The sequence below is a fragment of the Lactuca sativa genome, chromosome 3 (assembly GCF_002870075.4).
Source record: "Lactuca sativa cultivar Salinas chromosome 3, Lsat_Salinas_v11, whole genome shotgun sequence".
Lineage (NCBI taxonomy): Eukaryota > Viridiplantae > Streptophyta > Magnoliopsida > Asterales > Asteraceae > Lactuca > Lactuca sativa.
Window position 1 is genome coordinate 119,947,073 of NC_056625.2, and position 22,495 is coordinate 119,969,567.

At 31.2% G+C, this 22,495-nt stretch overlaps 3 protein-coding genes and 1 long non-coding RNA gene across 4 annotated transcripts; 3 read left to right on the forward strand and 1 right to left on the reverse strand.

Moving 5' to 3' along the window:
• Nucleotides 1-5,847: 5,847 nt before the first annotated feature.
• Nucleotides 5,848-6,177, reverse strand: LOC111909836 (protein TRIGALACTOSYLDIACYLGLYCEROL 5, chloroplastic). The gene has a single exon (XM_023905604.1). The coding sequence runs from the start codon at nucleotides 6,175-6,177 to the stop codon at nucleotides 5,848-5,850; it is 330 nt and encodes a 109-aa protein (XP_023761372.1).
• Nucleotides 6,178-7,467: 1,290 nt separating this feature from the next.
• Nucleotides 7,468-14,185, forward strand: LOC111909831 (uncharacterized). The gene is made up of 9 exons (XM_052769390.1): nucleotides 7,468-10,773; nucleotides 12,113-12,240; nucleotides 12,321-12,405; nucleotides 12,494-12,629; nucleotides 12,728-12,924; nucleotides 13,022-13,142; nucleotides 13,252-13,431; nucleotides 13,579-13,653; nucleotides 13,758-14,185. Exons 1-9 carry the CDS (start codon nucleotides 10,649-10,651, stop codon nucleotides 13,902-13,904), a joined length of 1,194 nt encoding a protein of 397 aa, XP_052625350.1. The 5' UTR covers nucleotides 7,468-10,648; the 3' UTR covers nucleotides 13,905-14,185.
• A 2,146-nt stretch (nucleotides 14,186-16,331) lies between these two features.
• Nucleotides 16,332-18,988, forward strand: LOC128133046 (uncharacterized). Its single transcript, XR_008231238.1, has 3 exons — nucleotides 16,332-16,461; nucleotides 17,827-17,867; nucleotides 18,844-18,988. It is a non-coding gene; the product is annotated as an uncharacterized LOC128133046 (long non-coding RNA).
• A 378-nt stretch (nucleotides 18,989-19,366) lies between these two features.
• Nucleotides 19,367-22,466, forward strand: LOC122197150 (uncharacterized). The gene is made up of 7 exons (XM_052770059.1): nucleotides 19,367-19,563; nucleotides 19,654-19,716; nucleotides 19,906-20,031; nucleotides 20,122-20,488; nucleotides 20,577-20,834; nucleotides 20,936-21,371; nucleotides 21,467-22,466. The coding sequence occupies exons 4-7, from the start codon at nucleotides 20,428-20,430 to the stop codon at nucleotides 22,431-22,433; spliced, it is 1,722 nt and encodes a 573-aa protein (XP_052626019.1). The 5' UTR covers nucleotides 19,367-19,563; nucleotides 19,654-19,716; nucleotides 19,906-20,031; nucleotides 20,122-20,427; the 3' UTR covers nucleotides 22,434-22,466.
• Nucleotides 22,467-22,495: the final 29 nt, after the last annotated feature.

Genomic DNA, 22,495 nt, shown 5'->3' on the forward strand with positions numbered 1-22,495 from the left:
AATTACGCCGAGAGACCAGTAGCCATCAGAGATCGGAGGATCAAGGTTCTGAGGAACAAGGAGGTACCTTTGGTGTTGGTTCAGTGGCAACACAGGAAGGGATCAGAGATGACCTGGGAGCCGGAGCGTGAGATGCGGGCTCAGCATCCGGAGCTATTTTAGAGCGAGACTTCGAGGGCGAAGTCTAATCCTAGTGGGGGAGAATTGTAACAGCCCGGATCTCCATGTATTTTATTGTTTTAATATTTTGAGTTTTGAGAAGGGACTCGGCGAGTTGGAGCTCAGACTCGCCGAGTAGGGTCGCGATTCTGGACGCGGGATTCGTTCGGACTCGGCGAGTCCAGGATATGGACTCGGCGAGTCCACGCTGTTTAATGAAACCCTAATTTCTCGGGTTTGGGACCTATTTAAATGGCTTTATGGCCGTCACTTGCATCCATCAGTCCATAGAGAGAAACCCTAAAAGTGCTTTAGCGATTTGAGAGTGAAAGGAGGCATTTCTTGACATTTGTGTGTTGTTTAGCAAAGAAGAAGGAGGCTCTAGCCAAGAGGAGGCAGAGGGGACTGCTATTTGGTGGATCGGAAGCTTGACCCTTCAATCTAAAGGTATAATTTCGACTCATCTCCTGTTTTGTGAAGTATAACCGATTTTAGGGTTTCTTGTGGCCTTGTTGAGTTGATTTGATGACCAAATAGTCCCATGCTAGTGATGAGACTTCGGATCTGGATCCATAGAGGTCCAGAGAGTCTCATTCTTCAAGCTTTATAGAGAGCAATGGAGGTCATGACCTTGTGTAGTGAGATTTGTTGAAGATTCTTCATAATTAGTCATATAGAGGTTGTTAATGCATCAAGGCTAGGACTTTACGTGATGAATCAGTCTAGGAGGGCCAGATCTATGAATTGTTGGAGTAGATCTGACCTCAGAAGCAAGTTTGAGTGATTGCATGGAATGGACTCGCCGAGTCCGATGAGCGGACTCGGCGAGTAGCTTGAAGATTGCCTTGGACCGGCCAGAGAGTGGTCCAGACGAGTCAGGAGTTGACCCAGTGAGTCAGGGCGAGTTAGAGAGGATTGTCATGTGGTCTGAGTCGAGCTGGGACTCGCCGAGTCGTTCTTGAGACTCGGCGAGTTGAGTCGGAGTGGTCCCACGATTCTTCCAAGTGGAACTCGTCGAGTCAGGGGGAGTACTCGACGTGTAGAAAGGGAATCCTAGAGAGTTGGTGAGAACGTCTAGACTCGCCGAGTTGCCGCGGGCACTCGCCGAGTCCGGTCAAAGTTGACCGTTGACCGTTGACCTGTGTTGACTTCTTAAGGATAGTCAACCTTAGAGATAAAAGTGTTAATTAGAGTCTTGTGATGTTATAGGAGGATTAGAGCTCGGAGGATCGAGTACGAGGGATTTCCAGGGATCGTGAGATACTGAGACACGCGAGGTGAGTCTTCTCACTATACTTTACCTTGAGTAGGTAACCAGAGTCATGTGATAGAGTATGTGTATGTTATGTGTATGCTATGTGTTGTACTGCATGATGTCTATGTGATTTATGTTGTGCATGCTTATAGAGTTGGAACCGGAAGGTTCCTAGAGCCAGAACCTGAGGGTTCACAGAGTTTGGGTGCACGGACCCATAGAGTTATAGCCTCGAGTGGCTATTATGTGTTTATGAGTGGTATTTTGGGGAACTCACTAAGCTTCGTGCTTACAGTGTTAGTGTTGTTGTTTCAGGTACTAGCGATGACCGTGGGAAGGCGCCGACTTGATCTGTATACACGTAGAGGAATTTGATATAATTATGTGATCTTGGGATTTGTATGATACATATTGGAATTTGAAATTTGATGTTTATTGAAATTAAGAGAGAAATGTTTTTATAAATTGTGAAAAATAAATTTTAAAATTTTCAGTGTTACACACACTCTCATTTTAACGTATATTATGACTTTTGTTTAGATTTCTAAGGCTAAAAGGTATGTTATCGCAAACTCATTTTTTCAACAGGTCATAACTTATTCGTTATAAGTCGGATTTCAGCGTTCTTTTTATCTCCAGAATCCTTGTCATTTGTATCATAATTTCCTCTGATCTTGTTGAAGGCTCAGTTTTAACCAACGAATTTGAAGATGTTGCTTTTCCTTTTGCTTTTGCTTGAGCTTTTGCTTTGTCCCTTCCCATGAGACGAGGATGCGGGCGTATTTTTTCAAAGTCGTCGTTGTCATCGTTAAGATCAATGCCTATGTGACCATCCAATGACATTTGTTATGAGCTTGAATATGAAGATGTTCTGCTTCTTTTTGGCGGATTAGCAATGTCTTCATATGTTGCAAGTTCTTTCCACCTAATACTTTGTCTGACAACTTCCCACACATGAATGAACTTAAAGGCTTTAGCATGTCATCTTGAATCACGTGCGTTTTTTTTAACAAACACACCTCATTTTCTCCGCTAGCTCATTGCTTTTTAAAGTTTGTGTAAATTCCGTTCCAATACGTCACAAAGTTTGTTTACAAAATGCATTTTTGAGTTAAATTGGTCGGGGCGCCCGGTAATCTGGATCTCGACCTATACCCAACAAAACCGCTCCGTAACACGTAACCAAAATTGATCACAAGATTGGTTGTTTCTCATGTTGCTATTTTCGGATATGTCGACTCATGCCTTTGCTAAATCTGTATCTTCTTTTTAACTCCATCTTCTCGGATTGACCTTCCCTTTTTTTTTTTGTTTTTTGAAGTTGTTCTTTGTAACATCCCCAAAATCTCGGCCAGAAAAGACCGATTCCATTTATGCTTTTTAAAATAATTTCAGAGTAAATCATTTTGATTTAAAAGAGTTGCAAAATTTGTTCCCAAAAAAAATATGATAAAATAATATTTATCAAAGCATTTCATCAAGAGATGCATTTTCATTATATAATCAAAACTCGGGATGTCATGTTTCGATACAGATCATAAAGCATAAACGATAACATTACAAGTCATTCAACAAATATATACATATACAAACTTGTAAACAAAACAACTTGATGATTCATCCATCTTATACCCTCGCGTCACTACCTGTAATACGAATAAACTAAGCGGGTCAAGCTTGGGAGCCTGGTGAGCATATAGGGTTTTCAACCCACAATAAATAATTATATTTAATTTCACCAACCAACAATAACCCGATTACCCATTCTCGTTATCCTCACTTTATGTCCCTAAAACAACATCTATCTCAGGGGACCTAATCTAGGATTTTCATCGGGACGGACATTACTGCTAAGGGGTTTCCTCAACAATAGATATCCTAAAGGCAACCATGAGGGGGATAGAGTACACCGGTGAACACATCGTTCACAACACCTACAGGTTATGAACCTGCTAGCGTTCCACTGGACTGTCTAAAAAGAGTCCGTGGTCGTTATCCATACTCCGCTGAATAACTAGATCAACAACAACAACATCGAGGCCTCTCATCTGTTTATTACACACCAACTATCTACCCATGTTCTACCCAACATATTAGTAGATAAAAATATATATTTTTATACATAGTTTAAAACCAATATAGCATGTTCAATCAATACATATTCCATATAACAGATGAGGCACACACACATAACACGTATTTCATAGAGAATAAATCAGATCTATGAGATAGAAGAAAGTGAATATACATTCACACTTATAACAACAAAAAATACACATAACACGTATTTTATATAAAATACTTCATAATTATGCGTTAGAAGAAAGTAACTACACACTCACTTGATCAGAAGATGATCGGACAGCACTACGACTTGTAGAAGTAGTATTCTTCGGTAGATCTGGAAGATCTTCACAAAAAAACGGACTTCTCGCGGGCAAAGCTCCGGCTCGAAAATCTCACTTCTTGGGATATTCGGGGCTTCAGGACTTGCTTCGGGGCTCGGGAATGATACCGGGACTTCGGGATATTTCTTGCACGAAAAACGATGCAAAAATGTGAGAGAAAGGGAAGAAATGAGCAAAGAAATACGGCAGCCTCGCACCCTTTATATAGGGGCTGGATTCACGATTTACGCTGGGCGTAAATAGATTTACGCTAGGCGTAATGGGGATAAGACCGCTGACTCCCCCCCTTAGATAATATATGATATTTTTAATTAAATTTAAATACCGAAACTATTAAATAAACTTAAAAAATTCATATCTTCCTCATACGAACTCCGTTTTCAATGTTCTTTATATCCCCGCGTAGGTGAGACTACGCTCTACAACTTTCTTTTAGACTCCATCGGCTAAATTTGACTTTATTTTTATTATTTATTTTTAGTAGTCCGGGACAGGAAAACTCCGTTATAAAATCATAACTTCTTCATCCGACGTCCGTTTTCGCCTATTTTTTCATCGTTTCACTACAATTAACGAGATCTTCGATTATTGTTTAGATTGTTTCGGCTAAAAACCGCTTGGTCTTAAATCGAGTATTCGGGATGCATACTGCTAAGTCGAAACTTAGAAAAATCATAACTTCCTCATACGAAGTCAGATTTGGGCGTTCTTTTTATGCACGCTCTCGGTTTAACGAACTCTACAACATTCGTTTAGATCACTAGGGCTCAATATCGCTCTAACATAAATTCACTTTTTACGTCATTCAGCGTCGTGCCGGTTCTGTTGCGAAACTTCGACACATCTAAATTTCGTCGTTATAACTCGGATTTCGACATTCTTTATATATTCGGAAACCTCATTTCAACTACTACAACATTATCCATAGATATCTAGCTTATCTAACATTTCATTTTGACGCTTATTTTTATTCTTAATTCAATTAAGTCACACAGTTAAGCACAAAACACATAATACTCAAATAATACACTTCTATTATATCAAAACGGGTTACAAAGGTTAATATAGACTATTATATCAACATTAATGGCAAGCCTAGAAACACAGACGTTACATTCTTCGGGTTCGGAATCGGAAAGATTTTCGATTGAGGGTGTGAAAGGCTGTTGGGATTGAAATTGGAATTGGAGTGGCGTTTGGATTTGACATGTTGTTCAGGGTGGTGGGTATTTGAATTGGAATTGTTGTGATATTTGGCATTGTGAATAATAGCTAGAAACACCACCTACAAACGTTTGGTTTTGAGATAAATTTGATAGATCCATTTGTGGCCAGTAAGGTGATGGTGATGCTGGATCGTAACCAAAGAGTGGAACTGGATTGGAAGCATTGTGGTTTGAAGCGATTTGGTTGGATTAGTTGGAATTATTGGTAGATATTTTAAGTAATTGTGAATTAAAATGAATGGTAAATATGTATATATAATGGTAAATTTGTAATAAAAAAACCATTTGCCAACATTCAACTCTTCCAACGGTTCACAAACGTTAAAAAATTTCAAACTTTTACCACCGATGGAATTTTACCATTGATACGGTGAAAAATGGGATCCGACGCAGTGTTTACTGTCGGTAAATGTGCCACCTCAGCTTCTCGCCGATAAGCAATCTTTGACACCATATAGCTTTAGAGAACATTTCCCAAAAGATCTCCATTATGATCCTCTGTTTGAGTCAGACTACTTTTTATGAGAGATCTAAACATATCCGAAATGTCAGTTGTTTCCTTTTTCTAAACATATGTGTTCACTTACAAAAAAATTGGGTACATTTCATTTTTTCTGAAAACTTAGATAAAGTAGACGGATTATGGAGCTCCGATAATTCAAAGGACGTGGGTCGTGGGGCAAACTTTTATTTGATTCATGAAACCCCAAAATTGCATTATTAAAAACAAAAACAAATACACATATACCAACATACACCTGCAATGCAACAATCAGATCCGAATCTTCAAACCCGGGTTCTATTTCACTATCCGGGATTTCAGGGTCTGAAAACTAGATCCGAACCCGAATCCTTGTCCGAATCCAAACCCTACTCCAACCCCACATCCAACCCCAAGTCCAAACGTAATCCTTGCTTGATTCCACGTCGAACCCCCAAATCCCGCGCCGGCGACCAATCCTAGCCCCACTCCAACGCCGCATCCGACCCCGGCTCCGGCTCCCGGACCCAGGATGAATTCTTCCTTTCGAGGGACGTTTTCATCGATGAAATCAGCAGCGGATGAGTTGGAGGTGAGCTTTAATCCCTTCCATTTCCACAATGGTGGATTCTGAATGTTGATTTCCATCGTGCGTATGCAATTGATGTAAGTGGAATTTGAATTTGTATTCGGATTCGGATTCTATTGCCTTGTTGTTTTTTTTATTGTAAGAGGAATTGATGTGGTGGTGGATCATTGGAGGAGGGTTAGTTGATATTAGATAAGGTCGTGATCTGTAAGACAGCAAAAGTGCAATTGCAATAAGCCAAAGAAGACGAAAAAGATGTGAGTTTCGATGTCGACGACCCATGGGTTTTGGTTATAGTTGGATACTTCATACTTGGATATATATATATATATATATATATATATATATATATATATATATATATATATATATATATATATATATATATATATATATATATATATATATATATATATATATATATATATATATATATATATATATATATACGGCCTAGTTTTGTGAGACCGTGAGACGCATTTTTTTTTTATTTTTTAGTTAATTCAAGTTCCGAAAATAATATTTAAAAAAAGAATTTTTTGATTTTTCCATTTATTTTGCATTTTAAAATTATTTTTAGAATATGTACAGTGTAATATTCTATTTAGAATACTTCACGTATTTTTCAAAAAAAAAAAGGATTTTTTTTTATTTTTTTTTAGTTAATTCAAGTTCCGAAAATAATATTTAAAAAAAGAATTTTTAGATTTTTCCATTTATTTTGCATTTTAAAATTATTTTTTAGAATATGTCAGTGTAATATTCTATTTAGAATATTTCACGTGTTTAAAAAAAAAAAAGAACGGAATTTTTTTTTATTTTTTTGTTTTTTTTATTTTATTTTTTATTTTTTTTAGTTAATCCAAGTTCCGAAAATAATATTTTAAAAAAGAATTTTTGGATTTTTCCATTTATTTTGCATTTTAAAATTATTTTTAGATTTGGTCTCACAGTCTCACAAAATTAGAATGGTCTCAAATGAACCTGAACATATATATATATATATATATATATATATATATATATATATATATATATATATATATATATAGGAATGAGTTCTATGAAAAACAAATAACTAGGGCAACATATGCTGGAACCAATAATCAAACGACACGTGTCAATTTCTTTATTCACAAGTAATGTATTGTGGAAGTTATTTATATAGTTACCCTAAAGTGATGTGTTGTCATGTTTTCATTGGTTCAAGCATGTGTTGCCCTAATCCTTCATTTTCCATATAACCCTTCCCTATATATATATATATATATATATATATATATATATATATATATATATATATATATATATATATATATATATATATATATATTAAATGAATCGAGAAATTCTAACCTAGTCTAAAACTCTAATTATCTATAAAAAAAAACATTTGCCAAAAGTAGCTCATGAAATAGTAGATTGGCCAGGGTTAACTACGATCAACACAAGCTGACTACGGTGTATAGTAGAAAACTGCTCTTTCGTGGCAATGAACTACTGTTTTCCGGCCCATCTATTATTTCGCAGCCCATTGGCCCATAATATATAATATGTAATATTTTAGATTAAGTTATTTTGACTATTATTTCTTGGTTTTATCTACTTTTTTCTCCTAATGGAGCACCCGAAGAACAACGAGGTACGTTCATTTTTTATCAAAATTTTACCGTATTTTTTATTAGGAATAATTTTTGTATATTGGGATAACTTAAAAAAAAACGAAAAAAAAAAAAATATTAAAACCGTAGGTTTAATACGAAACCTACGGTGTACAAATGCACAATGAACAGATTGTGCACTATGGACTTGTACACCGTAGGTTTTGTATGAGGCCTACGGTTTTATTTTATTTTTTTCGTTTTTTTAAAATTTTGTTATAACCTCGTAAGCCATCATATATATTTTATGATATCATGATTTTTTTTCAAATAACTTGAAAAAAAAATTAACAAAACTGTAGGTTCTTGAGAGGAAACCGTAGGTTTCCAAAAAACCTATGGTTTTACAAGTTCAAAATGAAAAAAAAAATTATACTTATGACGAAACAATAGTCCACTCTAATTACATACGGTTTCGTGGGCTATTTTGGAATAATTCTTAATTTTTGACTATAAATAGTTAATTACTTCCTCAATTAAGCTAGATTAGTAATTGCTCCTCATGGGCTTTGATTAATGGGATTTTACCTTCGTTTGTATTTTAATTGAAACTTTAGAGATTGTTTAGTTATCTTCAATTCTTCAAATGTAGTTTCCCTCCAAAGCAAAAAAAAAAAAAAAGTAATTGTGAATTACATTTTTTAACACGATTTTGTATTACATAACTATTATATAAAAATGGTAAACCACACCTCATACATGCTAATATAAAATATTTGTTTTGAAACAAAAAATTATTCATTAAAATGACCATATAATGAAATGACTCTGTATTGTCTGTGATATTTATTATATTCATAAAAATGGATACCATTTTATTTATATTACACACATTACATGTCCAACCTATGGTATTGATGTTAGAGTCTTTACAACCTCCACCACATAATAGATGGCCAAACACACTTTTCTATTTCTTCTTGTTAAATGTTACAAGTTTTTTCTTTGATCGTATCTTGTGTTTTTTGAAAAGTATCTTCTTGTACTTTCTGGAAGTAGTTACTAGTTAGGTTCGTTACGTGTTTGCGATATTTTTCAAAATTCACAAGTTATACTTTTTATGCATTTTTGTTTCACAAATTATTTGCGGAATGCACTAATTTTGGAAAGTGTTCTTTGTAGTTATATATTTATAAGTTTTGTTGGAACCAAATAACAATTAATTTCAATCTCTTATACTCTTTAAAGCTATGAATTTATAAAATAGTAATATTATAGTACTTATTTGTAGTGGCGGATGTAATAGAATGTTATTGATAATCGTTCACAATCCGGTTAGATATTCTTGTTGAATGGTGGTGCGGTGACTTGAAAAATTTTCAAAACGACAGTAGACAAAAGTATACGTATATTTCATTTATTAGTTTGTAATCATTTTAAACTTTAATTAGGTTTTTTTTATATAATTTGTTTAGTTTCTATTAAGAAGGTTTTTAAGTTTAAATTTTGAGGGTTTCAATCATGATTCGTGAATACTAAGAAAAGGATAAACATTTTAATATTCTCCAAAAAAAAGCTCTCTCTTCTATCTTTGCAAAATGGATAGTCGTAGTCGGAAGCTACTCAGCTAGGAACCCATTTTATTCGTTTTGTAGAGTTGAATTTAATGGTTATTGTGAATTTGTGCTAGTAAGGTATGTAGCTTTATAAAATTCTAACTATTTTCACATGATTATCGAGGGTTGCTATTATGCTTAATACACATAGAGTGAATTATATTATTGGTCCCTTGAGTATAGTTAACTATATCTTTTGGTCAATGGTTTATTTGTTATGCATCCTTAATTCCTTATCCTCAAGGAGAAAATTAATAACATTTGGGTCCTAAATGTTTTTTTTAATGATCGTTACATTAATTTATGGAATAGTTATGAGTAAATCACATAAATTGTCCATATGGTTTGGGATAATTTACATGTTTGGTTCCTAACTTATATTTTTTAACTTGGAAGTTCCATACTGTTTGTTTTTGTAGTGAGTTTTGTTTTTGTTTTAACTAAAAAAACTATTTTGTTATTGATTTTTTAATTTATTTAAATAAACACCCTCAACTCCACTTCCACCTCATCTTACCTTACCTTATTTAAATAAATTAAAAAACCAATGGCGAAATAGTTTTTTTAGTTTTTAGGTAAGACAGAGACAAAGTACGCAACAAAAACAAACTGTAAAAAACTTTTCTAATTTAAAAAAAATAAATTAATGTACAAACATACAAATTACCCCCAAACCATAAGTAATATTCGTCTAATTTACTCTATAGTTATCCATATATCTCTGGTAGGTAATTGAATTCTTCCGGTCGCTATGCATATAGTTTTATTGCAAATTAATCATTATTTTTTTTTTGGATGATAATGAATCATGAATTTCATACGTGATTTTTTTTAGATTCCAAATGATTTAAATTCCTATTTGAAAGAAAAAAAAACATAAAATTGGTCGGGAATTCATAATTGTGTCATTTGTTTTCTTATCTCCCTATCTAATAAACAAAACCAACTGGACACGTGTCATTACAATCATCCATTTTTCGCCCTATGTTAAATTACTCTATTACCCTTTCAGCATCCTTTCACGTATCATTAGGTAATTAGGTAATAGATAAAATAGGTAATTATGTATGGAATTGAATTAGATTAGATTATATATGGAATATATGGAATATGGAATTTCACGTAGCATTACAAATTGAATATGGATGGAAATAATGATATTGTATCGAAATCTTTGGAATATTGAATCTGGAAATATCGATATTTTCTAATTTGAAATTTGAATATGGAATAACTGCTGTATACATTAAATCAATTCCGTTACATGCCCGATTAAGAGCATCTAAAAATGGTATGCATATCAATCAATTATTATGTGCATAACATACTATATCAATCATATTCCGCTTCAATTACATAATTCAATCTTTAGGACAGTCTATGCATCTCGATTCTGCTTCTTAATTTCGAATATTCAATCAGCAACTTCAATATTTCGGTGAGTTTCTCATGATTATATATGATTGCTTCTCAATGTTTGTGTTAATCGTATAATTGAAATTTTTCTTCCTCTTCTGCGACTTCAATTTTGCTTCTCATTGAATTTGTTAATCAAGGTTTCTATTTATCTTTGATTCATAAGTTGTTTATTAATTATTTTCTATCTTAAATTCTTTATTCGATCCACTCAATTGATCATCAATGTGTATGTGTATGTGTAAAAATAAGCTTCTCTTACGTATGTCTGTGTTAATCATCACAGACATTGATCACATGTACTGTTTGAATGGATTGCTATTCTCTTTGTAGTTCCAATTTCGATTTTCTGCATTCTTTAACTATGAAGAAGAGCAAATTGGACTAATATACCCCTACCACGGCCTGCAATTTTTTTAATTTAATTTTTATTTTATGTAAGCCCTGTTTCTCAATGTCCTTTGCTGCTGTTGATACTTACTTTTATATTGCTAAAATACCCTTTTTACCCTTTATTTATATTTGATCATATTATACGGCTTTTTAATCGTAAAGGCCAAATTTATCTTTGTTGTTCTGTATTCAATTTCGATTTTCTGCATTTTTTGGTTATGTTTGTATACTCAATTTGTTGTTATACATTTGTAAAATTCCGTATTTACCCTTGGTATCAAGATCAAGATCAATTTTCGTTATTTTAGTTTTCACTTATTTACCTGTTATAACATGCTTCTTTCAAACAAGTAATTATAACAAAACAGTTAGCATTTCTTTTTCTGTCAAATTTCTATAAAATACCTATATAAATTTTGAATCACACTTTGCACTTTCTGTTTTATGGCTGTTTATAGCATTTAACGTTTGTTTTCTGTCAAATTTAGCATCTTATTTGTGTAAAAATAAGCTTCTGTTACGTATGTCTGTGTTAATCATCACAGACATTGATGACATGTACTCTTTGAATGGATTGCTATTATCTTTGTAGTTCCAATTTCAATTTTCTGCATTCTTTAACTATGAAGAAGAGCAAATTGGACTAATATACCCCTACCACGGCCTGTAAGTTTTTTAATTTAATTTTTATTTTATGTAAGTCCTGTTTCTCAATGTCCTTTGCTGCTGTTGATACTTACTTTTATATTGCATTTTTTGGCTATGTTTGTATACTCAATTTGTTGTTATACATTTGTAAAATTCCTGTGATGTCAGCAAATCTCTACATAGGCTGCCTTTACAAATAAGAAACTTAGAGTAACCAAAACTTTTTTTATATTATATCTTATATCTTATATTCATTACTTTACAACTTGCATGTAGAATTTTAGTATTATATATTCATTTAACCATTATTATTTTTGCAGAGGTTTACAGGTTAATGTTACGTTGTTTGGAGATATTGCATACCAGTTAATTTCTTATCTTGAAGCTCATAAAGAAGTTGGTCGTGTGATTGTCCTTTTGCAATTTGCAAGAATTAATGTCTATAACGGTAAATTTTTTATACCAATCAACCTTATTTTAGTCTTTTATATTACTCATTCTATTTACTATTTTATTTTGTTTCATCAGCAACACCTTCTGTGAACAGTTATTTTGAACAAACACGGATGTTCATAAATGCTAATCTTCCCGAAATTGTTACATTCACAGATAGGTAACTGTACATTTTAATAATTCATCGTTTTGTTGTTTCTGTTCAATAATTTTATAATTTTATTTTCAAACTCCTAAATTAAAAACAGCTTGGTTGGATTAAGAGGACTTCAAAACCCTTCTGCTTCTTTGACTGTTGAAAGCTCTAAATCATATTCGGAATCTGATGACTTTTTGAATAACTACAAAGTTAAAAATGTTGTCGATTTGATAGAACCACAAGAGGTATGTGAATATTTTATCTGTATTAATGTCATATTGTTTTCTATTTAACAGATAATAAAATTATAATGTTTTTTATGATCGTTTTGATTTTATTTTAGGTCGGCCAATATATCATTGTCGGGACCATTTATGGTATTCGCCAAGATATTGATTGGTATTATGATGCGTGTACAAACTGTGGAAAGAAAGTTCAAACAGAAGATTTGTTCAGTGGTGCAGATAGTGGTGATGCAAGTGTCGTTTTAAAATGCAATGGTGATAATTGTAAAAATAAGACGATCTCTTCTGTTCCAAGGTTTTTTTACATTTAAGAAAATATCAACAGAACAACTTAACTACATTATTAACCATTAAACATATTTAATGTTTATTTATCTGGGAATTTTTTATAGGTATAAAATACCTATTCGTGTGCAAGATGATTCTGGAACAATCACTCTAACTCTCTTCGATAGAGATGCTTATAGAATCGTCAAAAAACGCGCACGTGATCTTATAGATAAAATCAAACAGGTATAACGTAATTTTAATTTTTGTTTTCTTAATTGTTGTTATTTGTTGTATTTTCTTTAGTTTAATGTGCTTTTAAACATAAATATATTATATAACACATTTATTCCAGGCTGGGGATAATCCAAGATTATATCCTTATGACCTCAAATGTTTGGAGCATAAAAAGATGGCTTTTAAGATAGATGTTAATAGTTTTAATGTATCCAATAACTACAATCGGTTTGGGATACTTGGCTATACGGTTGATAGTAACGTTATCGATGCTTTGGAAAAAAAGTTAGCTGTCGAGGTATTTATATTTTATTTTTATTTGTTTTTTTAATATTACTTTTTATGATGCATATTTTTTTAATGATCTTCACTAATAAATTGTAAATCTATATTGATTTAGAGCTATGTCCCACAAATTATATAAATATTTAAATTTCTGATTCAGGCAGGTAGTCCTGCAAATGCTGATGATACAGAAATCGCATCTCATGAAGTATCTCAAGAAACAAAGTCCTTAAAGGTTATATTATAAATTTACATTATTTAATTTTATATAATCTATTAAAAAGATTACTTTTTCTTAATATTTTATTACTAAACCTATTTACAACATTTTGTTTTAAGGATGCGATATCGCAAACAGGTGATAATTTGACCCCAACATTGCCCGACAAATTTGAAGCTACAAGTCCGTTCAAGTATAATTCCCCAACAACAGTAAAAAACGAAATGTTGGAGATACCATTGATGTTGATGATTATGATAATGTGAATTCATCCACCAAGGTCCCTCGATTGAATTCTAAAGTTGATGGCAACACAGGTCTATTAATACCAAAGCTTGAAAAGTAATTTGAGATTGTCCTTTTTTAATCAACAATGTTCTTGAATTTGGATTTTTTTTTGGATTCTCTTTCACAGTATTGCTCTTTGTGGTGTCCACTGTTCAAACATTGATAGTTCTTGCTTTATTTTCGCTGGTATTCTATATTTTAATACGATTATCATTTTATGGTTATCATTGTAATTAGACTAATCTTCTTTTAATAAATGTGTGGCATATATGTTTGTGAATTTATGTGTAAAATAAGCAAATAAATATGTTTCTAAAGAGTCTTATCAGAAATATACTAATTATTTAACGATGGTGGTCTTGATAAGTATTAGTTCGTTTCAAGCATATACAAATAAGTATATTACATACAACTAAATTACATTACATGTATTTACAATCATATATACTAATAAGGCATATTTTTTGGTTCTGGGCAAGGATGTATTCATTTTAACCTCATAAATAATTTTTCTGATGAAATTAAAGTGATAACATAAATAAAGTACATACCTCTGGAATAATTTATGGGCAACATTTGGGGTTTCCATCAAATACACAACCAACTAAATGCCCACCAGTAACAACCAACATAACTCTAAAACGTGTGTTGTTTCTAGGTTCATCTATCACATTCAGATTTTTTTACCAATATATTTGCAATAAAAATAAAAAAAATTACATTCAATAACATTCTACTTTTCAATTTCGTGTTATAAGATATCAGTATATTTGCTTTATAAAAAAGATGTCTCAAATTTGAATACATTCAATAAATTCCTGTTCAAAATAATGATCATTTTTTAAACATGGACATATTCATAATTTTCACAATAAAATGGTATATTGGTGCATGCATTCTTGGGAATGTGCTTTGATATTATTTGAGGTATTGTATTAAAAAAGATTCTAATCAAGCTGTCAAATGAGATTTCTCATAATATTGAACACGCAACAGAATAAACAATGCATCAGATGTCAATTTTGCCCTTTGTCAATTCTTTTGATGAGCTCTAAAATTTCAATCATTTAAATTCCATAAATTAAGACTACAACCAACAGAAGATTATCATTAGCTCATGCAACTCCTAAACCGGATATCAATTCCAAAACTACCCCTACTACTTCCCGTCCTACCAAAAAAATCGATGGATTCCGCAAGCCTTTTTCTCCCATTTCTTCCAAAACTACCCCTAATGTCACAACAGAAGCTGAGAAAAAACACGACATCCTACAAAAAACATTTCAAAATAACAATAACAATATGTCGCCATTTACTACCCCTATTAAAACTACAATATTTGGTTTACATGATGAAAATACAAATAGAACTCCAAAAACAAATTTAATTCCGATTTTACCCTCCACCCCATATACTACGGGTTCTATTGCGATGCAAACAGCTGTTACACCTGCCCCTGTTTTGATAAAGGAGATTGTTCCTGAAGAGGTTATTGTGTATTCCTTTGAAGAACGAAGAGCTGGTTTTGTTTTTTTGAAAGTCAAACAAGTAGTTATGGCAGCAAGCATTAACGACAGTAAACTTTACTTACAATTCCATTAATACCCTTTGTCTACCGTAATATAGAATTTTAGTTTTCAGTTATTTACCTTTTATAACATGCTTCTTTCAAACAAGTAATTATAACAAAACAGTTAGCATTTCATTTTCTGTCAAATTTCTATAAAATAGCTATATAAATTTTGAATCACACTTTGCACTTTCTGTTTTATGGCTGTTTATAGCATTTAACTTTTGTTTTCTATCAAATTTAGCATCTTACTTGGTTCCTATTTTTCTGATTTTCCTGTTTAGGTTATGTTTTATCATTCTTTAAATCCATTACTATTGCAAAATTTTACATCCATATTTTTTTAATATACAATTAACAATTTCAGAATTTTGACTTATTTTCCTAACATTTTTACCTATTTTTACTAAATTTTACAAATCCAACTTAACGGCCTCTTTCTAATAAGGATACATTTGGTATATTACTAAATTGAAGTTTTCTTTCAAACAAAGGAATCATATACAGATCAAATTTTATAAAATTTTTCCTATGCCTTAACGTTGTCCTTTGGAAGCATAAATAAATTAATAAATAAAACGATTGTTTGAATTTTTGACTACTGTCCTACCAAAAATTCACGTTCCTATCAATGTTAAATCTCATTTTTACCCCTGATTGGTTTCACGTACTATTACAATCTTTGATTTCATTTGATTAATAATCGAAATTAATAATTGAAATATCCATATTTTGTAATTTGAAATTTGAATATGGAATAACTGCTGTATACATTAAATAAATTCTGTCACATGCCCGATTAAGAGCATCTAAAAATGGTATGCATATCAATCAATTATTATGCGCATAACATACTATATCAATCATATTCCGCTTCAATTACATAATTCAATCCCTACGACCGTCTCTGCATCTCAATTCTGCTTCTTAATTTCGAATCTTGAATCAGCAACTTCAATCCTTCGGTGAGTTTCTCATGATTAAGTATCATTGCTTCTCAATGTTTGTGTTAATCGTATAATTGAAAATTCTTTTCTTCTTCTGCGACTTCAATTTTGCTTCTCATTGAATTTGTTACTCAAAGTTTCTATTTATCTTTGATTCAGAAGTTGTTTATTAATTATTTTCTATCTTAAATTCTTTATTCGATCCACTAAATTGATCATCAATGTCTATGTGTATGTGTAAAAATAACCTTGTCTTACGTATGTCTGTGTTAATCATCACAGACATTGATCACATGTACTGTTTGAATGGATTGCTATTATCTTTGTACTTCCAATTTCGATTTTCTGCATTCTTTAACTATGAAGAAGAGCAAATTGGACTAATATACCCCTACCACGGCCTGCAATTTTTTTAATTGTTATGCCCATAAGCGAAAGGAATAACAATGCCCATATATGATACTGTGTGTCAAACACATACTATAATTTTAGAAAATATATTGAATAAAATAATACTCGAGCTAAGAAAGATACAACCTGATATAAGTTCTCAATTCAGGTTGCAAATTATGAGAGCAGATAAGTTTTGAATTTTTAAAACAAAGTGATCTGACAAGAAAAAAATAAAACCCAAACAAATATATACAGTAATAAGTTTTGACATCTAAGGAGATTTTTATATTTATAACCAATCAAACAATTCAAAAAGATCTATTATGTGAATTCTGATGTTGGAAAGGATTAAAACAATCATAATTTTATGTTCAAAACCAATGTTATTATGAACTCTTCTAGCAACCAACTATTATGAGGAACAATGAAACACTAGCACCAATTTAAAAATCAAAACCAGTCTAATTGTTCAGAAGAACCAAATATATCAAAACCAATCAAACCAATTAAAAAATCAAAACCAGTCTAATTGTACTATTTGAATGGATTGCTATTATCTGTGTAGTTCCAATTTCGATTTTCTGCATTCTTTAACTATGAAGAAGAGCAAATTGGACTAATATACCCCTACCATGGCCTGCAATTTTTTTAATTTAATGTTTATTTTATGTAAGCCCTGTTTCTCAATGTCCTTTGCTGCTGTTGATACTTACTTTTATATTGATAAAATACCCTTTTTACCCTTTATTTATATTTGATCATATTATACGGCTTTTAAATCGTAAAGGCCAAATTTATCTTTGTTGTTCTATATTGAAATTCGATTTTCTGCATTTTTTAGCTATGTTTGTATACTCAATTTGTTGTTCTACATTTGTAAAATTCCGTATTTACCCTTGGTATCAATATCAAGATCAATTTTCATTATTATGTTCAATATATAATTGAAACATATGAATAACAATCATTCTTTACTGCATATTGTTCCAGCAATCAAGAATCATTCTTCAATCGGCTACTTCAATCGTTCTGTAAGTTTCTTATGTTTTTCCAATTCTCGGTTTTTTGTTTTTTCTGAATTTCATATGCTTCAATCAAATTTCGTTATATGCTAGATTAAGGACATTAACGACAGTAATTCTGTAAGTTTCTTATTATCAATTTTGGTTCTTGTTGTGTAAATGTACGACCATGATTCTCGATTGCTGTGTTAATCAAAATCATCCTCCCTAATAGTATCTTTTCCAACAATGCTTATCTTTTTATAACATAATAAACATTAGTTCCAATAGTTACAAAGTAAAATAACATAATGAAAGAAAAATGTAATCCAACAATACAGTACAAAAAAAATGTTATCTGCAACAAAATTCGGAAACATTACATATAAAGCCATTGTACTTTAGTATTTCATGTCATACGTAAGTTCAATCGACAACATTTTTTTTTTTAAACTAGGTTACAACCCGTGGAAACCACGGGTAAAAGATTTATAAAAAATTATTAAATTAATAATATATAAGTTTTATTTATACAAAAACAAAAAGTTATAATAAAATATGTTTAAATAAATTAATGATGTGAATAATTACTAAAAAAATAATTGCATAACCACAAACCAAAAAAAATCAAATTCATATTTTAATTTTGTATTTGCATTCGAACATTACAAGAGTTCTATTGTGAACAAAAATTAAATAAGCTTAAAAAGGAACGTCCATTTATAGTTAATATAATGTAACAACGTTAGATGTATTCAAGTGAGTGTCAATTATTAATCGGCATGCATAACATAGACTTTTGTGGTCATTTGCTTCATTTTGTATTGATATGAAATATCAGTCTTTCCGAAACTGATGATGTTGTTGCCAAATCCAAGATAACAAAATTAGCAATTCAAACAATGGACAAATGAATAAAATTACATATCTAAACCCACTAATCAAATGCCCTATTCACAAATGATAATAACTATTGTATAAAGTTATATATTTTGTTCCATTTCAGATAGCAACTACTAACATGGACTCCTTCAAGACTAATAAGAAGATAAAATTAAATAATTTCTATCTGGATAATACAAAACAATTGCATTCGTACACTACATCAGTCAGTCAAATTCCAACTTCTACAAATGTTACTAACCCTGGTGATAACGGTACGTTCATTATATATTTTACAACTTTCTTTATCAATGTTTTTAATCTGAATTATAACTATTTCATGTGTGTATATTTGATTATGCAGCTTCAAATATGAATATCTATCATGTTCAGGCTACAGAGAAAAGAAGAATAAGAAAATTATACTTGGACAATAAAAAAAAAGGTTTTACCGAATGAATCCATACAACTTCATCAACATCACATCTTTTTAAAATAAATGAAAATGATAATTTACTTAATTCGTTATACACTTTTCTTCTTTATTCTGTATTTAAATTTAAATTTAAATATCTAAATTCAATTTTCTCACATGCTCATTTTTTGTATTATGTCTTTTTGTATATTAATATTCATAGAATATTTTCGGGAGTTACATTATTATTTCAAATCTATCCATTTGTTATCACAATTTTTTTTTTTGCAGCCAAATTCAAAGGAGTTGTGCATCCAAATAAAAACCTATCCGCATCTACATCAAGTGTCAATGTTTCAAAAAAATCATATTTCCAAACTTCTCCTTCAAGTCTAAATGTTAGAACTCCGTTATCTAACATTTCAAATGGTAACTCATTGATACTACCATTTTATTTTATAATATATATTTTTATTGTATCACATTTAATAATGTATACCTTCAATCTTCTTTTACCAGTCATGGATATTTCCGATAACAGTTTTCAATCACGGTTACCAAACATCAGATTGAATTCAAACGGTAACATACTTGATTGCTTATACACTTTTTTTTCTCTCTTTTAAATCTGTAAAATAAAAATTCTGTCATCCATAGTTTTTTATATTATCTATTTATCATTATTAGTATTCATATACTATTTAAAAACTTACAACATTATTTAATATTTAACCATTTCTAATAAGATATTATTTCCAATCAAATTAAAAGGAGTTGTCGATCGAAATAAAAGTGTATCCACATCTACATCAAGCGCAAATAGGTCAAAACAAACAATGTTACGTACTCCTCCTTCACATTTAAATGTTAGCAGTCCGTTATCTAACATTTTCAACGGTAACTCATTTATTTTTCCATATTTTTTTTATAATATATGTTCTTATTGTATCATATTTGATAATCTACATTTCAATCTTCTTTTCTCAGTCATCGATATTCCCAATAACAGTTTTCAGACACCGTTACCAAACATGAAATTGGATTCAAACGGTAACGTACTTGATTGCTTTTAAACTTTTTAAGTTTTTTTAAATATATGTAATAAAATTTATTACATCATCGTCTTTTTATATCATCTCTTTATCAATATTCATATTCATATAATATTAAAATAATTATTAAACAATTTTACATTTCTGATAACCATTTTTTTTATATGAATCCAAAGGAGTTGTACATCGAAATAAAAGCACATACCGATCAAAAACAAGTTCAAGTACATCAAAACAAGCAATGTTACAACCTCCTCCATCACATTTAAATGTTAGAACTCCGTTATCTAACATTTCCAACGGTAACTCATTTATTTTACCATTTTAATTTGTAACATATATTATTATTGTATCATATTTAACAATGTATACTTTCAATTTTTTCTGCAGCCGTGGATATTTCCAATAATAGTTGTCAATCGCCGTTAACAAATATTAGACAATTCTCTGTATTTTCAAATGGCGACACATCCAACAAATCATCTACAATAACATCAAAATCGTCTTCAGTCCTGTTATCTAATCCAAATAATAAAGCAAAGAAAAAAAGGACAAATTTAACTCCTATTCCAATATTTGGTTTGAGATCCGATCAAGACAAAATCGATGGTCAAAATGAGCAAAACATATACAACGGTATATCAAAAGGTAATTTTGATACAAATATAATATTTATATTTGTTCATTCAATATTTTTCACTTATATAAACTTACAAATTTAACATCTTTATGTCAACCTTAATTGACAGATTATTTGGATCATGGTGATCAGATTGTTGTATGCCAAACATGTTTTGCAAAATTATGGAAAGATGAATCTATCAAATGTAAAAAAAATGAGAATCAAAATTATTCTTTATGTTGTGGTTATGGCAAAGTTGAACTACCAACTTTAAAGAATGCACCTTCAAGTTATGCCCATCTTTTTACATCGGGAGATTCTAAAAGCAAACACTTCATGAAGAACATTCGTTCTTACAATTCTATGTTTTCTTTTACGTCAATGGGTGGAAAGATTGATTCCTCAATCAATAGAGGAAATGCTCCATACATTTTTAGACTTAGCGGTCAAAATTATCATAGTATCGGAAGCCTTTTACCGGAACATGGGTTAAAACCAAAATTCTCTCAGTTGTACATATACGATACTGATAATGAGATCGCGAATAGACGGACATGTTTTGGGTACACTTTTCACAATTATCACATTAATAGATATCTTATTCATCAACATTATATTATTTATTTATCTTATGTTTATATGTTCATGTTACTTGCAGTGGAGATAATCAACGATCTACGTCAAATTCTTCTGTCCTTGATAATGATATTATACAAGATTTGAAGTTGATGTTGGATTCAAATAATGTTTTGGTTCAGTCTTATAGAATGGTTAGGGATTGTTTTCATCAAAACCCTCATGTTGATATCAAGTTGAGACTTATTGGAAGAAGGGACCAAGATGGAAGGATATACAACCTACCATCTGCTTCTGAGGTTGCCGCTTTAATTGTTGGAGATATTGGTGATTCAATTGATAATAGAGATATTGTTGTTCAAACGTCATCAGGTTCTCTACGGCGTATTAGTGAATTACATCCATCATACCTTCCTCTTCAGTATCCACTATTGTTTCCATATGGTGATGATGGTTACAGGGTTGACATACCACATCGAGGTATTACACCAACAAGCAACAGTAAGAGGCCCAACTGTACAATGAGAGAGTTTTTTTCTTATAGAATACAAGACAGGGATCAATATTTTTCACTAATTCTTAATTCAAAAAGGTTGTTCCAACAGTTTTTGGTTGATGCTTATACTATGATTGAAAGTGAAAGATTACATTTCATAAGGAGCAAACAACAAATTCTTAGATGTGAGTCTTATGAAAAGTTACGTACTCAACAGAACCTAGGGAATAAAGATATATCCAATATTGGACAACGTGTAATCTTACCTTCTTCATTCACTGGTGGTGCACGTTATATGATGCAAAACTACCTTGATGCCATGTCCTTATGTAAATGGTTTGGATATCCTGATTTCTTCATAACCTTTACATGTAATCCAAAATGGCCTGAAGTTAAAAGGTTTCTTCATAACACTTCACTAAATCCAGAAGATAGACCTGATATCTTATGTAGGCTATTCAAAATAAAGCTCGATGCTTTGATTAAAGACATACGGGAAAATAAAATTTTCGGCATTGTTCAAGGAGGTAATAAAACTTGTATTTATTTCTAATAGTTTTGTTATAATGATTATTTAGTTTGTTAATATTTTTGGTTATTTGCAAATATATTTCA